The 19,129-nt window shown below is 48.7% G+C and overlaps 2 protein-coding genes and 1 long non-coding RNA gene across 3 annotated transcripts in view; 1 reads left to right on the top strand and 2 right to left on the bottom strand.

Annotated features, from left to right (window-relative positions):
• Positions 1-104: 104 nt before the first annotated feature.
• Positions 105-8,829, bottom strand: LOC118837537. The gene is made up of 2 exons (XR_005009568.1): positions 8,289-8,829; positions 105-4,778 (listed from the first exon to the last, which is right to left on the bottom strand). It is a non-coding gene; the product is annotated as an uncharacterized LOC118837537 (long non-coding RNA).
• Positions 8,830-9,154: 325 nt separating this feature from the next.
• LOC118840302 (V-type proton ATPase subunit S1-like) lies at positions 9,155-12,767 on the bottom strand. Its single transcript, XM_036747784.1, has one exon. It carries the CDS (start codon positions 12,481-12,483, stop codon positions 11,056-11,058), a length of 1,428 nt encoding a protein of 475 aa, XP_036603679.1. The 5' UTR covers positions 12,484-12,767; the 3' UTR covers positions 9,155-11,055.
• A 5,799-nt stretch (positions 12,768-18,566) lies between these two features.
• CASP9 (caspase 9) overlaps positions 18,567-19,129 on the top strand; it is a 33,973-nt gene continuing 33,410 nt past the window's right edge. Inside the window, exon 1 of the mRNA XM_036745558.1 lies at positions 18,567-18,720. Coding sequence (XP_036601453.1) covers positions 18,589-18,720 — 132 coding nt within the window. The 5' untranslated portion in view covers positions 18,567-18,588. The remainder of the gene's footprint in view (positions 18,721-19,129) is intronic.

Here is a 19,129-nt window from a genome sequence, read left to right as displayed (position 1 = left end):
TGACCGCAGTCCCCATTCCCTCCCTCGTTCCGGGGTTCCCAAGTTTAGGTCTCCCTCCAAAAGGGGGGGCAAGGGACAAGGCCACAGACTATTGAAACAAAAACTGGGTGAGGAACAAGTCCTTTATTCCAAACAAGGCGGAAAAGGTGTAGCTACACATGAATCACTGCACACACTCAAGGGATGAACACCATAGAGTTACAATACATGAGGAGGCCAAAGGGAAAGTGGTTTTTAGGTTAGACTTCATCTCTGCTGGGCCCTGGTTTACTGAGACATGTTGCCAGGGGCCATATTCTCCAATATAGCTTTCCTGGCCAAGTAACACTGTCAGCTCGAGGAAAAGACAAGTGCTCCATCCAGAGGCCTCTTCTAATATTTATATCTTTTGCAATCCATAAACCGAACCAATTGCTGGAGGCTTAAGATTCTCCTAGTAACCTAGGATTAAGAAAGGATACACACAGCCACACAAACACATGCCACACACACACACCCACACAACCATGCCTAAGATTCACACACACACACACCCACTCAGAGGTGGCAAACATACTTCTCTCACTCTCTCACACACACAGACACACACACACACTCACATCCACACACTAGGGATGGCCTTGTGGCCACATGGAGGCTAGGTGGGAAACAGGACATTGCCCCCTTTCCCACCCAACTCTGGGGACCCAGCTGGAACCACTTTGCGGGATTCACAGTGGGGAAGGAAAATAGCCCTTTTGCACTGTCTGATTCTACTGAGCTTTTGCTTCAGCAGACAATAAAAGGAATCTTTAAACAATTAACAAGTGATTAAAAAATGATTAAGCCCTCCCAGCTTTACACCAGCTGCTAGATGGCAGGGACACAGAGAAACAGCAAACCTTCCCTTGTGGGTGATAACATATATACCTCAGTACACAGAAGGAAAATACATGGAAAGTACCCATTTACAACACACAGCCCACAGGGATGAGTCTCACTTGGCTAGAAGCAGGCCCCCAAAGATCTGCAAACAGGCTGAGAACATCCAGCCCTTGCTCTCCACAAGCCCCTCTACTATGTCAGAAGGCAAGCATCAATCACACAACGCTGGAAGAACAAGGGACCTCAAAGTTCCATAGTCTCTAGGTCAAGCTCTCCAAGGGGAGGAGGAGAAGGGCCCCCTTTGGCCAGACAGCAGTTGTGGAGGGACAAAAAGGGAAGGCAACAGGAAGAGGGAAAGGGTTTGGGAAGCAGGGGTAGCCCTTTCCCCAAGGAGGACTTTTCTTTATTCATGGATTGCCCAGATACACCTCTGTGTCTGGGGGAATCTGGAATGGAAAAGGGAACAGCTCCTACCCCTTCCCTAAGGGTCAGCAGAGACTTCTGGGGTGCTCACAGCAGGGATGGGCAGCTGCAGTCCCAATGTTCTGGGGCCAAGCTCCCATAACATTTACCTTCAGCCTCCAGAGGGAGACCCATTCTCCTGTAGGGAACCAAATCTCTATTTGGAATCAGAGGACAGGAATCAATCAAAGATTTCCTGACCTGCTTGTCCTTGGGAAAAGGGCCTAATCACATGGGCCTCACTTTCCACACACATACAATGAAGGGGTCAAATTATATAGCTTGCCTCTAAGGTCTTTTCCTGTTCAAAATTTCCACATGGATGATGAGTAGAGGGGAAGAACAAATCTCCTCCCAGCTCCTTGGGGTGAGGGAAGGCTTTTGAAAATATTTTTGGCACCCCCGGCACTGGACCCAGAGGAGGCCCTGAATAAAGCCTCTTTGAATGGTATTAAATGGGAGTGAGATGATACAGTCAGAAGAAGACTCAAAGGAAACCTTATATACAGAAGAAAGAAAAAAAAGTACCGGAGACCCTCCTGGCAGACCCAGAGTCATGGGCGGGAGGCAAAGGGAACACCAAACAAAATCAAAAACCCTGGTGTGGGAACACTCCATCATTGGACCATGGGCAGTACTCTCCACGTGGTCAAGCTGGGGGCTACCCTGCCTGACACAGAATTTTGCTCTGACCTCAGCCCCTGTTGCTGAGAACAGGGTAGCTGTCCCACTCACTGTCAGGCCTTGACAAATGCACCAGGGGATTCTGGGTAGAAGACAAGGAAAGGTCAGACACAATAACAACAGGGGGGAGGGGAGCCATGATGCCATGGCCAGGGAAGGCCAGGTAGGAGAGGGGGCCACTGCCCCTTCAGTCTCCCACCTCTGGGGACCCATCTGGAACCAAGTCTACATGATTCAGAGGGAAAGGAAGAAAACCCTTTTGAGGTATCTGCGTCTACTGAGCTTCTCTGGCTCAGGAGAGAACTGAGGGAATTTCTGTTCAGCAACAGTTAAGATAATCATGGTAGCTAGCATTTATACAGCAGTCTAAGGTATGCAAAGCAATATACATATGGCATGTCACATGACCCTATGGGGGAGGTGCTAGCCTTCTGCCCATTTGACAGATGGGCAAGCAGAGGTGAGAAAGCCTAAGAGGCTTGTCCAGGGTCACATGGCTACTGCATGACTGAGGCAGGATTTGGAGACAGGTCTCTCTGAATCCAAGTCTGGCACTCTAGCCACTGGGACAGCCAGCTGCCTCTAAAATAAATGAGCATTTACAAAGCAGTCACTACAGGCCAGCCACTGGGGAACATTCTGGGGCTTGGGGAAAAAAAGGACAAATAATCCCTGCATTCGACCACATGTACAGATCTGTCTGAACAAACAAGATCAGTACAGAAAAGGTATTCATATATACAGTATCAATCCCTCATCCAGGAGATCCAGGGTCCAGAAGCAGGGCCTCCAAGCTCCTGTGTGGACCTCTGGATGCAGGCAGGCAACACTTGTCCATCCACTGCAAAAATCCGTGACACACACAACCAGGAAGGGCAGAACCAGAGACTCTTAGCTTTGGAAAGGAAACAAGGACCCCACATTCTAAACAACATGATGACCCAGGATCCCATGGGCATGTTCTTGACAAAGATGCTGCAGCCCTGCTGGGAGGCAGTCAAGACCAATCTGGGGCAGCAGAGAGGATGCGTTCTGCTGCCATCCATGCCAGCTTTGCCTCTGGAGCCTGGATAATACACCTCTTTCAGGAGCAAGCATCCCACCCCTAAGAGTGGATGACTTAGCTTAGGCCAAATCAGAGAGCCTCATGACTCCATGGGCCAGGGGCTGATGGAGGTATTTGAGGACCACCAAGATTTATGTAACTTTTCTTGTGTCAGGCTGTAATCAGACACAGAAAGGAAGGAAAGGAAGAGATGGCAAGGTGGCTGGCCTCTCAGGTGCTGGGGATCCAGCTCTGGGTCATGTCACTGTCAACAGCTCTTCCCCCCAGCCCATCCTTTGCTCTTTCCTTCCTTCTAAGTGACAGTGCCCTGGAATCCATCTCATTCCACCATTGCTTGTTGGACCCCAGTCAGAAAACCACAAAATCTTGTAACTGACAAACACCAGGACAATGCTCCAAGTTTCACTTCTAGGCCTTAACTAGCTGCTGCCTCTGCCACATCCAGGTGTCAGCCAGAGTCTTCTTCCTTTCCTCAAGGGCATTCCTTTTGGGCCTGATAAGATAGGCATCCTCCACAAAGAAGCCCAATTAGCAGCAGGCCCTGGGGACCTTTGGGGGTCATGTCCCCTTCAAACTGAGGCCTTTCCCTCTGGAGACACAGGGAGTGAAGGGGAGATGGCAGGGGTGTCTGGATCACTGCCACAGGAGACTTCTCCACTTGCCACTCTGAAGGCCTGAGCCTGGAAACTTTGGGAGTCACACACTAAAGAGGGAGGGATCATTGGGAAGCTCCAGGGGGGCAGCCTTTGTGTGCTCCTGGCTCTTACATAGAGGCAGGGAGGGAGCTGACCCTCTGGATCTGGAGCCCAGCCATTGTGAACCCATCTCAGCTTGATCCTGGCTAGAAGGCAAAAGACCAGATGGAATTTCAGGGGATAAGGAGGGGCTCTAGGTCAGCACAAGATGGGCCAGGGAGACAATGCAGCTAGAGCCAGTCAGATGGGGCTTGGGAACTCCACAGGTGAGGGAGCAGTCAGACCTCTTCTTTGCTTGTTCCAGGTCACAGGGAAGGCCTGGCTTGAACTGGATATGCCCAGTTCCAGGGCACTGCATGTCACTTGTGGTGGTGGTAATGGCCAGGATGGCAGGCCCTCCCCCAGCAGGTACTCCTCCAGCTCTCCAGACAAGAGACCCCCACCCATGCCACCCTGGAGGTTACCCAGTAATGACTGGCTGCAGAGGCTATTTTTTCTGACTGGAGCCTGGGTTTCCCTGATCCTGGGATGTGTCTGTGTCACTGTTGGGGTGGATAGGGGAGGGTGCCATCAGGATGGGCTGGCTCCCTCTCCTCAGCAGCTGGTAAAGTGGGGTTGTTCAGCCTCAGCTCCCTCAGGGTGGTCTGTTCCACATAGTGAGGGCTGGCTCCCCACTTCTGCTGCAGCTAAGAGGTCAAGGTGGCAGCTGTAGACCAGCCCACAGCAGGCTCCACCCAGCAACCTTTAGCATCCTCCACTTTCAAAGGGGGGGCCTGTCTGCCTTGTTGACAAAGTGCCAGCCACAGGCAGGGAAATCATCAAGGCTCAGCTTGTCCTGCAGGAAGAATAGCTGAATCTGGGGCCTCTTCTCAAACCTGGGGTACAGATGTGGCCTTTCCAAAGGTTCTCCAGGTGTTCTAGGCCTAGAGAACATCACCAACTGTCAATCCCCTGATGCTCGCCATCCCAGGACTTGGACTCCCCACACTGGGCAGTGAACACAGCTCCTGTAAAGAAATGTCAACATTAAGTCAGCAGAGACTTCACACAAGGTCAGTGTCAGGCTTCACAAATGCAGAGGATCTCAGAGCTGCCCTCTGTTTTCCTGACATCACAGAGGACACTCCCCAAATGTTTCCATTGTTTGCCAGACCCCAAGTCTTTTCTTCTTTGTCAGAGTAACTTCTGTTATCAAAATGCAGCCCACCACCTACCTACAGGTGTGATCATGAAATCAATGAAGAATGGCAGGAGTAAGAGGGAGGACCTGGCTTGGAAACTTCCTTTCCCCACCCTGGTCCTGGCCCAAGGCTCTTCAGTTCCTGAGCCTCACTGTGCCCACCTGCAAAGTGCCCTCCCCTGGATGCAGGGAGGGATCAAATGCCCTGTGGTAGAGGAAGCACAAAAACACGGGTGTTCCTAATGTAGACCTCCTGGAAGACCCTCTGCACTGCAGGGCCTGCAAGGTCCCCAGGCTTCTCCTTCACAACTTCTTTCCAATCACCTTTTTTCTGAATCTTTATTTTGAGGGGGGAAAGCAGGGCAGTTGGGGTTAAGTGACTTGCCCAAGGGCACACAGCTAGTAAGTGTCTCAAGTGTCTGAAGAGGCATTTAAACTGAGGTCCTTCTGACTCCAGGGCCGGTGCTTTACCCACTGCCCCACCTAGATACCCCCAATCACCTTTCTGACAATAAATCAGTCCCATTTATAGAAAGTTCTTCTGTAAGGCTTGCAAAGAGTGTCATACATAGCCTGGCAAAACCTCTCTCCTCATTCAGTGCAGGGAGAGCCCATGATGATGGAGCTTCTTCCTATCTCCTATCTCCCTGGCATCCTGGAAGGACACAACCAAAGGATAGGAGGGGGAGGAGTGTGAGCGGTAGAATACCCTTTCACTAGGAAAGGGGGGAAGGTGAGAAGGGAAGATTGTTGGGGGGAGAACAGGGGACCACAGATTTACAGCTGGAAGCTTAACCTTCTTTGTCACTCAATGTAGCCTGATACTGCACCTCTAACTCCAATAGCATTGTTTTATATGATATGACACCCTGAAAGGTAGTTTTGCCCATATACGCCCAGTGTGGGGCAGCGAGGTGTTCCAGCATATAGAAGGAAGCTGGGCCTGGAGTCAGGAAGACTCGAGTTCAAAGGCAGCCTCAGATACTCTAGCTGTGTGACCCTGGGGCAATCACTTAACCCTACTTGCCTCAGCTTCCTCATATATAAGATGCCTTGGAGAAGAAAATGTCAACCCACTTCAGTATCTTTGCCAAGAAACCCCCAAATGAGGTCATGAAGAGATGGACACAACTGAAAAATGAGGAACAACAATAAAAACAGCCAGTGTATTTAGTATGGATTCTTTTGCAAACTCAGAAAATTAATTGAGCAACCAGTTTTCCTGATAAAGGTGTCATTTCTATAATATATGGAGAAATGAGGAAAATTTCCAAGAATGGGCACTGTGCTCCCATTGAGAAATTATCAATGCCTAAACTGGTGTATATGTATATAAATGGATAAATAGGTTTTAGTGGAAGAAATCCAAACTATTATTAACCATATAGAAAAAATGCTCTGAATCACTAATACATAGAGAAATGGGAAGGAAAAAAACTCCTAAGTACCACTTTACATGAGACTGGCTAGGATTATCGAAAAGAGAAACTGAGAAATCCTGGGGACTGTGAGAAAACTATTGGTGGACTGGTCAACTTGGTCAACCATTCTGGAAAGTGATTTGAAACTATGGCCAAAAAGTTCCGAAAGTGAGCATAGCATTTGACCCCGAATTGTTCCTCCGATATCCACAACCCTAAAATCAAAAAAGGAGGCAAAAGACCCTTTGTAAATAATAACAGTCGTTCTTTTTTTGGTGGCAAAGAATTGAACAATAAGGGGATGCTCATCCACTGGGGAATGACTGTATAAGTTACGTTTTATGAATATGATGGAACAGTACTGTGCTGAAAGATGGGGATAGTTACAGAGCAAACCTGCGACTACTTGAATGAATTATTACAGAACGATGAAAGGAGAAGCAGGAGAACAATTTATACAATAACAATACTGCATGGATAATGAACTTTTAAAAACAGTATTTCTGAGCAGCACAATGAGCAATCACAACTCCAAAAAACTCATGATGAAACATACTATCTACCCCTGATAAGAAAACTGTTGAACTTAAAGAGGGCAGAATGAAGCATGTTTTCTTTTTTTTTTTTTTGGATGTGGATAATGGAGGGATTTTTTTTTAGAATGACAATACACATTAATAATACTTTTTATTTTTTCTTGTTTTCTCAAAAAGTTGGAGAGTAAGCTAAGAAAACTGAGACCAAATGGGAGAAGTGGCATTAGCTCAAGGTCCCCCATGGATTTAGTTATAGAATTCATCCTCTGATTCCAAACTCAGGGTCCTGTCCATCATACCTGGGTGTCCAACCATGGACATGGCTTTACAGGGATAAGGAAAAGGGCAAAAGACCCTCAAAATGTTTTAAGGGCCGTCATGATGCCACAATAGACTATTTGAAAATATGGATTGCTTACATTTCTCAGGACAGCAGAAAGCTGAACAGGAAACAAACCCCCATACATCTCATGGAGTCAAATACGGCAATACTGGACATCAAGGAGGGGGAGCAGACGAAACTGTCCACAGAATAAAATAGGATTTCTGAGGCCAAAAAGAACTGGCTCTGAAATCCGGTATGGCTGGCTGCAGATTGCTCCAAAGTGCATTCCTTCCCTTCTGCTGGTGTTCTCAAGAAGGAAAAAGGAATACGAGAGGCTGGATAATTTTGCCACTCCTTTCTTGCACTAAGTCATGTCACAGGCCCTGCATGGCTGGAGTGACGGAGGCAGAGACACAGGCCACAGGTGAGTCGGGCATTTAAAAGGGGCACCGAGGAGTAAGAAAGCAGAGAGGTCCAGTGGTCTCTCCCACCCTGGTGCCCACCTCGTTGACTCGCTTGCTGCTGGTGACGCAGCTCGAGTCCAGAACGGGGCGGATCTGTGCATTTCTGCAGGGAGGTCCCGGTGACCACGTTGGCTGTGGCACTCCCCCTTCCCATCCCTCCCCCTCCCCACCCCCCCCCCCCCCCCGCTCCCCGCCACGGAGGCCGTTAGGAGGGAAGAAAAACTAGGGGGCCGGCGTAGCTCCAAGGACGTCACTTTCAGCAGAAACTGACGGGAACCGCCCCTCCCCCCAGCGCCGAGGCCCGCGGCCCAAGGGAGGAAGCATCTGGACCGCTTAGGCCATGGGCAGCCAGGCCAGCGCGCTGCCGCGTCCTCCAGGAAGGCTTCCCGGAGGCCTGGGGCCCGCCCCGGGAAAGTCTAAGGGCGCGTCAGGGCGGGGGATCAGGGCCTGACCGCAGAAAGAGTTCGGGAATGCTCCTCCCAGGACTGGGCCTCAGTTTCCGCGCTGTCGCTCGCTCTCGGACCCCGCAGCCCCACAACTGGCAGCAAGCTGCGGATCAGCCCGCCCTCCCCGAGGCCAGTCCTTCCTTACCCCGGAGCAGAGTCACGGTCCTCTCCCGGTCGGCCGCCGCCACGAGCGGCGGCCGGGAATCGCAGCTTCCCCGGCGCTAGAGCTGTACTGCAGTGTCTGTCTCCGGGCTCCGCCCCGTCTCCGCCGCAGGACCAAGGCGCAAGCCCACCAGGAAGATGGTGAGGCGAGGCCTCAAAGCGGCACGTGATTCCTGGGGCTCTGCAGGCCCCGAGCTCTGTCCCTCCCACTACCCTCCCCAAGCGCCGTCGCCATGGACACGGCGCGCGGTACTGCGATCTTACTCCAGAAGCCTTGGGTCTGGGAGTGGAGAGAGGGGCTGCGTGCTTCCTAGCGAGGAGGGGTCAACGCGGGGCATGCTGGTTCGGGGTTCTTTTGAAGACGGTTTTTCTGCCTGGCAACAGCACCCCCCCCCACCCCCACCCCTCGCCTGCAGGGCTGGTAGGACCGTATGAGAAAAGCTGGGCGCGGGCATTCAGAAACGCCAGAGGATCTGCGACCTGGTGAAGAATGCCCCGCCCCGTGACGTCAAAGAGAGGCGAGACTTCTCTCGTTTCCCCCCCCCCCCACCCCAGGGGTTGGGGATGACGTACTGCCTAAAAGCTCCCAAAGAAGGAGCGCTTTATATTCCCACTCCCATCCCTAGGCTTTGTTGGATGTAGCTTCCTCGGGGTGTTGGGGTGGTGTTTGTTGCCCGCTCCTGAGAGGGGGCTTCCTTCTCTGATTCGTAGACTATCCCGTCCCCCTTCCCAACCCTCAACACGCCCCCTCCTTTACACGGGCATCCTTCAGTTTATGGTTCGCAAATCTAGGATTTTCACCAAGATGAGGGAGGTGGTAAACACTGATAGTTAATATAAAAACAAGGATCGGGTATGAAACAAATCGTTTATTCCTACTCTGAAAGAATTGCTGAACATGAAAGAATCACAGCACACAGTCACAGAATAAGTTTAAAAGGAATTACACCATTTAGGTCATAACTGGTTACAGTAAATTAAGAAGCCAACATTTAAGTTTCAGTACAACAGAAAGTACACCGATGTACCAGTGTCTTCACAGAACCCCACACTTCCCAACCATTCTTAGCCCACCTTTTGTTGGTAACAAGTGCCAGGATTCCACCAGACCTCTTATCTTTGCCCATAAAACTCTGATGCAGAAGCTTCCCAGGTGAAGAACCACCCCTGCTTTGTGAAAAAATTAATGGCCACACTCCCATTCCTCTGGTACTCTTCAGACTTTGGGAATTCACAAGCACACTCAGTCCTGGACACATGCACCAGGGGATAGTCACTCACCAAAGGTTAAGTAAGAACAAACATCAAATATAAGGGCGGCCACGTCATGACCACGTGGGGGCCAGGTGAGAGAGAGGGCATTTGCCTCCTCTCTCACCCAACACTGGGGACCCAGCTGGAACCACTCTATGTGATTCTCAGCCAGGAAGGAAAAAAAGCCCTTTGTGTCCACCTGAGTCTCCTGAGCTCTTATGGCTCAGCAGACAAGAAGGGGAATAAATTTAATGAAAAAAGCATTTATTAAACCCTCCCTATTTATCAGACACTATACTAAGTGCTAGGGTGGGGGAGGATATTAATCCTTATTGGATACCAAATATATAAATTAGTCTATACAAGATTAAATGCAGGTCCTATGGAATGAAGCCATCTATCATGCAAGGTCCTCATTCATGAGTCTCATATGGCCCAGAAACAGGCCCACAAATCTCTCACATACAGGCAGACAATATTTTCCCTGTATAACCCTTCTTGATAGTATCACAGGATCTTAGAGTTGGAAGAGATATCATCTATTTAAGTCTATACCCTGAACAATCACCTCCCCGACACTGTAGCCAACAAGCAATTTAGCCTTTGCTTATCAGCCTTCAAGAAGGGAAACTCATTACCTCTTGATTTGCTGGGGGGGGGGGACGGGACGGACGGACACTGGCCTTGGGAGAAATGTATAAGAGCAGGCAGAATGGAGGAAAAAGGGATTTAAATAGCTTTGGTGTCTCTTCCAACCCCCACCCCCTAAATGAGGAGTTTCTCTTTACATGCTGATAAAACAGTCCTTATTGGACCTAGATTTGGTGGCAGGGATTGGAAGAGGATATTAATTTGTGTCTCCCTTCTCCATACCAGCAAAGATTCACCATATTAAGGTATTCCCAAGACTCTGCCAAGCTCTCTTCTACATTTTTCTTTGCTCTCCCAGATTTCCAGTGGGAGAATATTTGTTAAGGGCAGTGGTTGGGAAGGGAAGGTAGATCGAAGTCAAAATGATGCAGTGGAAAAATTCATAATTTGGAGTCAGAGGTCGTGAGTTCCCACCCCATTTCTCTCCGTCACTTACTAGGTATATGACCTTGGGATACCACCTAATTACTTTGGGTCTCTGTTTCCTCACCTGTGAAAAGAGGGAGTCAGATCAGATGGCCTGTAAGATCCTTCTCAGCTCTAGATCTATGAACCCTGTGTACAGGTGCTCCCCAAATGGGCAGACAACAAAACAACTCTTGCTCCTTGAGAGCATAGTCTTCTTCCTTTTTGTTTTCATGTCCCCAGCATCGAGTGCAGATGAAGCACCTCATCAATTCTTGCCTAATTAGATGGGAGAGGTGAGGAGCTAGGCAGGATAACAGACATGGGGAACCCTAGATATTGAGGAGGAACAAAGTGAAAGCAGAGGCTCTTTTCAGGGTTTCAGGACAAGGGGATGAGGAAAACAGACACACAACTAGACCTACAATCTTTCCATAGCATCAGTCCATAAGGGGCTCAAAGAGGGGATCCCCTTTGTATTCATCAAAACGGTTCAGGGACTTGAGTTTAAAGATTATATGGACCCCAAAGGTAATGCAGAAGAGCATGAAGAGAGAAGAGACCAACCCCATCCAGATAGCAGGGGAGAAGAAGGCTGCACAGTCGCTGGCCCCCGAAAAGCTGCCACCAGACAGGTTGAAGGCCTGGATCTGGAAATCCTGGAGAGTTACACTCCAGGGGGAGCGAAGATCGTGAGGCATCAGAAGGCCCCATTTGGTGGGGTCACTGCTTACATACTGGCAGTGATAGGAGTAGGTGCTGGGTGCAATGACCTGCACGGAACTGAAGAAGGCAGTAGAGTTGTGGGTCTTGATCTCCAGCCCCTCCATGGTGAACCAGCTCCGGTGCGACCCTGGATAGAAGTGATTGATCATACTGAACCTTAGCCTCAAGAAGGGACCGAAGAGGTTGTTGTAGGTCATTACGAGCTGGGCGGTGGAGTCATTCCAGCTGGAGCCAGTCAAATTGAGCTCTGGGGCTCCGAAAGTGAGGGATGTGAGGTCTTGTGTCTGGCTGTCATAGCTCACCGAGAAGTGCCTGGCCCAGAACAGGATGCGAGGCTCCGTGTCACTGTAGCTTACTGGTGGTAGGGCTTGTGGCCAGGCTGGCTGGGCTTTATACTCTTGGCTCTCCCCCAGGAGCTGCTGCCCCAGTCCCCGGGACACAAGTGACAAGTCTCTGGCTGCCCTGGAAGGCCGAAGAGCAGTGAGCAAGGCTGTGTAGGGTTTTCCTTCTGCCTGGAGCCTGCTCAGGACCTGCCCAAGGATCTTATCTTGGCCAGCAAGGGCTTCCTTGTGAGCCCCCAAGTCAGTGCTGGCAGCTGAGGGTATGTACACTAGGAGCAGTAGAGGGTGGGTGGTGTTCAGCTTCAGCTCTCTTAGGGATGCCTGGTCTACATGGAGAGGTCCGGTACCCAACTTCTGGGTCAGGTAAGAGGTCAAGGTGGCAGCTGCAGACCAGCCCACCGCTGGCAGCACCAAGGAGGAGGGGGCCCTTTCCAGGACCTCCTGCAGGTTGGGGAAGGGGCTCTCCAGCTTGTCACCAAGCACCTCACCAAAAGCTGTGAAGTCCTCCAGCCTCAGCTTTTCCTGCAGGATCAGCAGTACAGTCTGGGGGCCCTTCTCCAAGATGGGGTCCAGGCAGGTGTAAAGTTCAGGACGGGTGTAGATGTGGCCTTCATAGGGGTTTTCCACGGAGGGCCGCAAACCCGGGGAACTGGACCACAGCAACAGGGGTACCTGAGGATCCGAGGCTTCCGACCGCGGTGCCAGGAGCAGCAAGTGTAGCAGCAGCAGCCCCCGGAGGAACCTGATGCGCCGGCGCCCGGGGCAGCCCCGCGGCTGCCGCAGCACCGCTGCCCTGGTCATTCTCTCGGCATCTGAAGCTTCTGCCAGCCGCCGCCGCCACCGCTGTTACCGCAGTCCCCGCACAGTGCGCAGCCTCCACAGCCTACCGCAGTGGAGACGATATTGGCAGAGCTTGGTCCTGATCAGAGGAGGGCGTGGCTGCGCTGCCCCGACATCCCTCCCCTCACAACCCTGGGGCTGGAGGGAAGCAGCCGAGCCTAAGCTGCAGGGAGGGGGGAAGGGTGGGAGAACAGCAGAAAGAAGGGACAGCTGGCCCTTCTCACAGCATTGAATGGCCCCAGCGTGTGTGTGTGTGTGTGTTTGTGTGTGTGTGTGTGTGTGTGTGTGCGCGCGCGCGCCTCAGATGTGCTTTTATTTTTGTTTCTTTTATTATTAGGGATGTGGAACATGTTTTCATTTAGTCATTTGCAGTTTGTAATTTTCACTCCTTCCCCCACCTCTCTCCTTCTACATCTGAGGAAACTGAGGCTTAAAGAGAGAGGTGATTTGCCCAGGGTTGCCCAGATACAGGCGACTGGTCCTCTGACTCCATACTAGATCTCTTTCAACTGCACAGGGCTGCCTCTCCATGGGACATTATTTGGCAATGAAAGAGACAGGTGAAGGACAAAGTCCTAGGGATAGTCATTAGAAGCATCAGATGATATCAAAATGTGTTACATTTCCCAGTAAAAATTGGACATAGGTTGTTACGGTTTATTATAATATAATTATATACATTATAATTAATATATACTTATATAAAATAATATAACATGGTATCTACTGTGTAATTAGTTATCCTCACATGATAAAAATAACAGTATTTCTATAGCTCTTTAAGATTTGCAAACTGCATCGCACTTTATCTTATTTGAAACTCACAAGAAGTCTGTGAGGCAGGTATTATTTCCACCATCTTACAGATAAGGAAAATGAGATAGATTAAATGATTTGCCCTTGGTCACACAGATACTAGGGGGGTTTTGAACTCAGGACTTCCTTCTGACTACAAGCACCTAACTGCCTTGATTTGGAATATAAGTATTATGTAATAATTATATATAACAGGAATAAATGAACAGATAGGTATAAAGAAGTGGCATCTATAGAGAAGGTTATAGATAATCTATAGGTCTATGTATAACCTATAGAGGATCACAATGATAATAAATAATCATTTATTTTTTCAAGTATCCAGAATGCTCCTCTTCACTGATAGCCATCAGAACATTTCTATGCTTTAGTAAAGACAGCATGGCATAATAAATAGCAAATTGGGCTTAGATTCAGGATAGTTCTGGGTTCAAATCTTCCCTTTGGTTTTTTTTTTCTATCAGTGTTACCCTGGACAACTGATCAACAAATATTTATTATCATCTTTCAAGAAATTATCAAGGAAAACTGCCCTGATATTCTAGAACCAGAGGGTAAAATAGAAATTCAAAGAATCCATCTATTGCCTCTTTAAAAAGATCCCAAAAAGAAAACTCCTAGGAATATTGTAGCCAAATTCCAGAGTTCCCAGGTCAAGGAGAAAATATTGTGGATATTGTGGAAACACAATCAGGATAGCATAAGATCTAGCAGCTTCTACATTAAGGGATTGAAGGGCTTGGAATATGATATTCCGGAGGTCAAAGGAGCTAGGATTAAAACCAAGAATCACCTATTAAGCAAAACTGAGTATAATATTTCAGGGCAAAAAATAGGTTTTCAATGAAATAGAGGATTTTTGAGCATTCTTGATGAAAAGACCATAGCTGAATAGAAAAATTGACTTTCAAACACAAGAATCAAGAGAAGCACGAAACAGGAAAGAGAAATTGTAAGAGACTGTTTACATTCCTACATGGAAAGATGATATTTATAACTCATGAAACCTTTCTCAGTATTAGGGTAGTTGAAGGGAATATACATACATATACATATATATACATACATATATACATATGCATATATATACACATGTATATACACACACAGAGTTCACAGGGTGAGTTGAATATGAAGGGATGATATCTGAAAAAATAAAATTAAGGGGTGAGAGAGGAATATATTGGGAGAAGGAGAAAGGGAGAGAGAGAATGGGGTAAATTATCTCACATAAAAGAGGTAAGAAAAAGTTGTTATAATAGAAGGGAAGAGCAGGTAGGTGAAAGGGAATGAGTGAACCTTACTCTCATTGGATTTGCTTAAGGAGGGAATAATACATACACTCAATGGGGCATCTTATCCTACAGGAAAGTAGGGGGGAAGGAGATAAGGGGGGAGATGATACAAGGGAGGGCAGATTGGAGAAAGAGGTAGTTAAAAGCAACCACTTTTGAAAAGGGATAGGGTCAAAGGAGAAAATTGGGGGATGGGATAGGATGGAGGGAAATATAGTTAGTCTTTCACAACATGACTATTATGGAAGTGTTTTGCATAACGATACATGTATAACCTATATTGAATTGCTTGCCTTATCAAGGAGGTTAGGTAGGGAGGGAAGAAGGAAGAGAATTTGGAACTCAAAGTCCTAAAAATAAATGTTGAAAATTGTTTTGACATGTTTTGATATACAGACAATGGGGTATAGAAATCTATCTGGCCATACAAGAAAATAAAGGGGAAGGGGATAAGGGGCAGGGGGAGAGTGGGGTGATAGAAGGGAGGGCAGACTGGGGAAAGGGGCAATCAGAATACATGCCATCTTGGGGTGGGAGGGGTAGAGATGGGAAGAAAATTTGTAACTCAAAATCTTGTGGAAATGAATGTTGAAAACTAAAAATAAATAAATTAATAAAAAACATTTATTAAGTGCCTATTATGTGCCAGGCATATAATAGGGGATATTTCCTACCTATTCCTCTCTCCCCTCCCCCAATAACAAAAACCACAACTAGAACCTACCCTCAAGGAGCTCCCAGTCTAATGGGGAAGGCAACATGGAAACAACTATGTGCAAACAAGATATATACAGGATAAATTGGAGACAAATAACTGAGGGAAGGCACCAGTATCAAGGGAGATCTTGTAGAAAGTGAGATTTTTGGCTGGGACTTGAAGGAAGCCAGGAAAGCCAAGAGGCAGAGATGAGAAGGTAGAGCATTCCAGGCATGGGGACAGTAGTGAAAATGTCCAATCAGGAGATGGAATGTCTTGTGTGAGGAACAGCAAGGAGGTCAGAGCCATTGAATGGTGTAAGAAGACTTGAAAGGTGGGAGGGAGCCAGATTATGAAGGACTTTGAATATCAAACAGATGATTTTATATTTGATCCTGCAGGTGATAGGCAGCTACTGAAGTTTGTTGAATGGGGGAGGATGGCGGTGGTGGTGGTGACATGCTTAGATCTGATCTTTAGGAAAATTAGTTTGACAGCTGAGTGGATGTTGGACTGGTGTGGGAAGACTTGAGGCAGAGAGGTCAATCAGTTGGCTATGAGTAGCCCAGTAATGAGGTAAGGGTGGCTGTACTGATGAGGTGGCAGTGTCAAAGGACAGAAGGGGGTATTTAGGAGGGAGGGATGTCAGGAAGGTAGAATCATAGGACCTGGCAACAGGTTGGATATGGGAAGGTGAGAGAGAGTGAGAAATCCAGCATGACATCCAGATTGTGAGCCTGAGTAACTAGAAGGGTGGATAGTAATAGTGAAGTCAGGAAGAAGGTAAGATTTTTGCGGGGAAAGATAACGAATTCATTTTTGGATATGTTTTAAGTTTAAGATGACTATGGGACAGTTAGTTCATGGTATTCAATAAGCATTTGGAGATGGAAGATTACAAATTCAGGATGGACAGATAGATCTGAGAATTCTCTGTACAGAGATAATTGAATTCACGGGAGCTGATGAGATCGCCAAGTGAAATGGTATAGAGGGAGTATAGTTTAGAGAGAGGAGAGGAAAGAAGAGGAAAAGAGAGAAGAGAGACCAGGATAGAGCTTTGGAGGTCACCTAAGTTAGATGGGGGTGACCTGGGTGAAGATCTGCAAAAGAGGCTGAGGAGGAGCCTTCAGACAGGTAGGAGGAGAACCAGGAGAAGAGTGTCTCCACAAAGGGTGATTGACTGGCAACAGTCGCAAAGAAGTCAAGAATGATGAAGACTGAGAAAAGGCTGTTCAATTTAGCAACTAAGAGATCACTGGGAACTGTGGAGAGAGGAGTTTCAATTGCAAATATAACCTCCTTTATTTGACATTTAAAGCTCTTCACATCCTGGCCCCATCCTGCTTTTCCTCCTTACATTCTACTCCCCTCCACAAGCTTTCCAATTCAGCCATACTGAACTTCCTCCAGTTCCTCACACAGGACACCCCTTTTCCCTTCCCACTTCCTCCACTCAAGGGCAATCTTCTGCCTTGGGCCTTTTCTGTCGTTCCCCCCCCCATCCCCCCCGTCCCCCCTCCTCCACCTGCCAGGACCTTCCCCTCTAACACTAACAACCCATTCTATACCTATCTTCTGTGATGCTGTTTATTTACATGTTGTTTCCCCATTAGAGCACAAGCTCGTTGAGGACAGGGCTCTTTTTGCTTTTCTTTGTATCTCCAGGGATTAGCACAGCACTTGGCATATACTAACGACGTAATAATTTTTTTGATCGATGGATACCTATTAAATGAGAGGAGAGGATTTGGGACAGCTAGAGGGATGGGTCCTTGGTGTCGCAGGTGGTTGTTGGTATAGATGATGAAAGGCTCTGGAAGTGCGGTTATACGGTTAAATATATCACAGGATGTTTCTGGCATCCTCGAGACCAGATAGAAACGAGAGAAGACATGAAAAATAGCAACAAGCCACCTCTGGGTGATTGAGGCATTTTGGAAGAAGAGGAAAGTGTAAATAGACCTCCGGGCAGAGCAGCGACTTTATATCAGCCTCACAAGAAATAAGAAGGGCACAAACCTTGTGACTAATGGAAGACTAAGGGAAGGCTGCTCAGACATTTAACTGTGGCCAGAACCCTAAGTGTGTGGAAACACCTAAGCAGGAGGGAGGGAAGGAGGGAGGGAGAGAGAGAGGGAGGGAGAAGGAAAGAGAGAGAGGGGGGAGAGACAGAGAGAGACAGACAGGGGTGGGGTGGGGAAGAGACAAAGAGACAGACAGACAGGTGGAGGGGGAGAGACAAAGAGAGACAGAGAGAGAGAGAGACAGACAGGGGTGGGGGGGGGAAGGAGGGGGGGAGAGAGAGAGACAGACAGACAGACAGATACAGAAAGGGAGACAGAGAGAGGGAGGGAGGAGGGAAAAGAATTTTTAAAATTGGGGGAGGGATAAACAGGGGAGAAGGATAAGGAGAGTAGGAGTGGGTAATGGGAGAGGTGGTTGTGTTTGCCCTTCATTCTTGAAGAGGACCATGACATCAGGAAAATGATGACATGACTTGCAGTTGACTTTGATTTGAGTGAGGGAGGACTGTGCAAGGTCATCAGCCTCGATTTCTCCTCCAGAGCCATCTGGGTCCAGGGGCCTGATATTCACCAGGATGACTGGAGGCTGCCCAGGATGCATTGGGAGACCCTGGCCCTTTCTAGCTAAGGTCTTTTCAGGTTCTCATGTTGAGAGAGGTAAAGCCCATTCAGTGAATAGGCCTTTTTAAGAAGTTGTGACGGAGTAGCCCCTTTAATCAAAAGCTCAAAAAAAAAAAATCAAACTGGGAAGGGAAGACCCTCAGGGTTCCTGACCAAAAGAGAAACAGTTACTATTTGATATTTACATTCACTCTGTGCTAGGAGGGAAGGGACCTATTACCCAATCTATGAGCTCCAGAGTTAATGTGAGAGGAGAGGAGAAAGGGAGGACAGAACATGGGGAGGAGAAGTAAAAGAGAGGAAAGAGTGAGGGGAGGGGAGAGGAGGGGAAGTAAAGGGGAAAGGGGCATAGACACGTGGAAGTCCGGCTGGAGGTGGGAGTGAGTGGCTGAGCGGTGGAATACAAAGCTCTCCCCAAAGAAGAGACGAGAAGAGAGGGGCGAGGCTGTGTCCAAAGTAGTATGAAGGGGAGGCGGGGGCTAGCAAACGCTAGGGGAGGAGCAGAGGTCTGTAGACGCCCCCTAGGCGGGGCCAGACCCGGAAACAGGCGGGTTGGTCTCCGGGGGTCAGCGGACTGAGCTCCTCACCCCGGCTTGGCCTGGGTGAGATCATGGAGGAGGCTCAGCGGGAGCTCCTCCAGCGGAACCGCCTGCCCCTGGTGAAGGAGCTGCAGGTGGAGCCGCTCTGGGATCTGATGCTGGCCCGGGAGCTGTTCACTCGGGACATGATCGAGGACATCCAGGTGGGCAGGAGCTTTGGCTTCCCTTCCTAGGCTCCAGTGGGGAGCAACGGAGCTGGGAGGGAGCCTGGAACAGGGGGTGCCAGAGCACAGAACTGGGAGCCGGGAGGGAGCCTGGAAGAGGGGGTGCCAGAGCACAGAACTGGGAGCCGGGAGGGAGCCTGGAAGAGGGGGTGCCAGAGCACAGAACTGAGGGCCGGGAGGCAGCCTGCAACATGGGATGTTGGAGAATTGAGATCAGGGAGGTAGCCTGGAACCTGAAATGTTGGAACACAGAATTCAGAGGAATTCAGAACCTAGAAAGTTAAAAAGGACTTTAGAACCTAGACTATCAGAGCTGGGAGGACCCTTAGAACACAGGATATCAGAGCTGGGAGGGCCCTTAGAACACAGAATGTCAGAGCTGGGAGCG

Source organism: Trichosurus vulpecula, chromosome 2 (assembly GCF_011100635.1).
Source record: "Trichosurus vulpecula isolate mTriVul1 chromosome 2, mTriVul1.pri, whole genome shotgun sequence".
NCBI classification, from domain to species: Eukaryota; Metazoa; Chordata; class Mammalia; order Diprotodontia; family Phalangeridae; genus Trichosurus; species Trichosurus vulpecula.
This window is presented reverse-complemented; position numbering and strand designations above follow the sequence as displayed.

Bases quoted from the DNA above. Each gene is read 5' to 3' on its own strand.
- LOC118840302 (XM_036747784.1), bottom strand. From the start codon at position 12,483: ATGACCAGGGCAGCGGTGCTGCGGCAGCCGCGGGGCTGCCCCGGGCGC.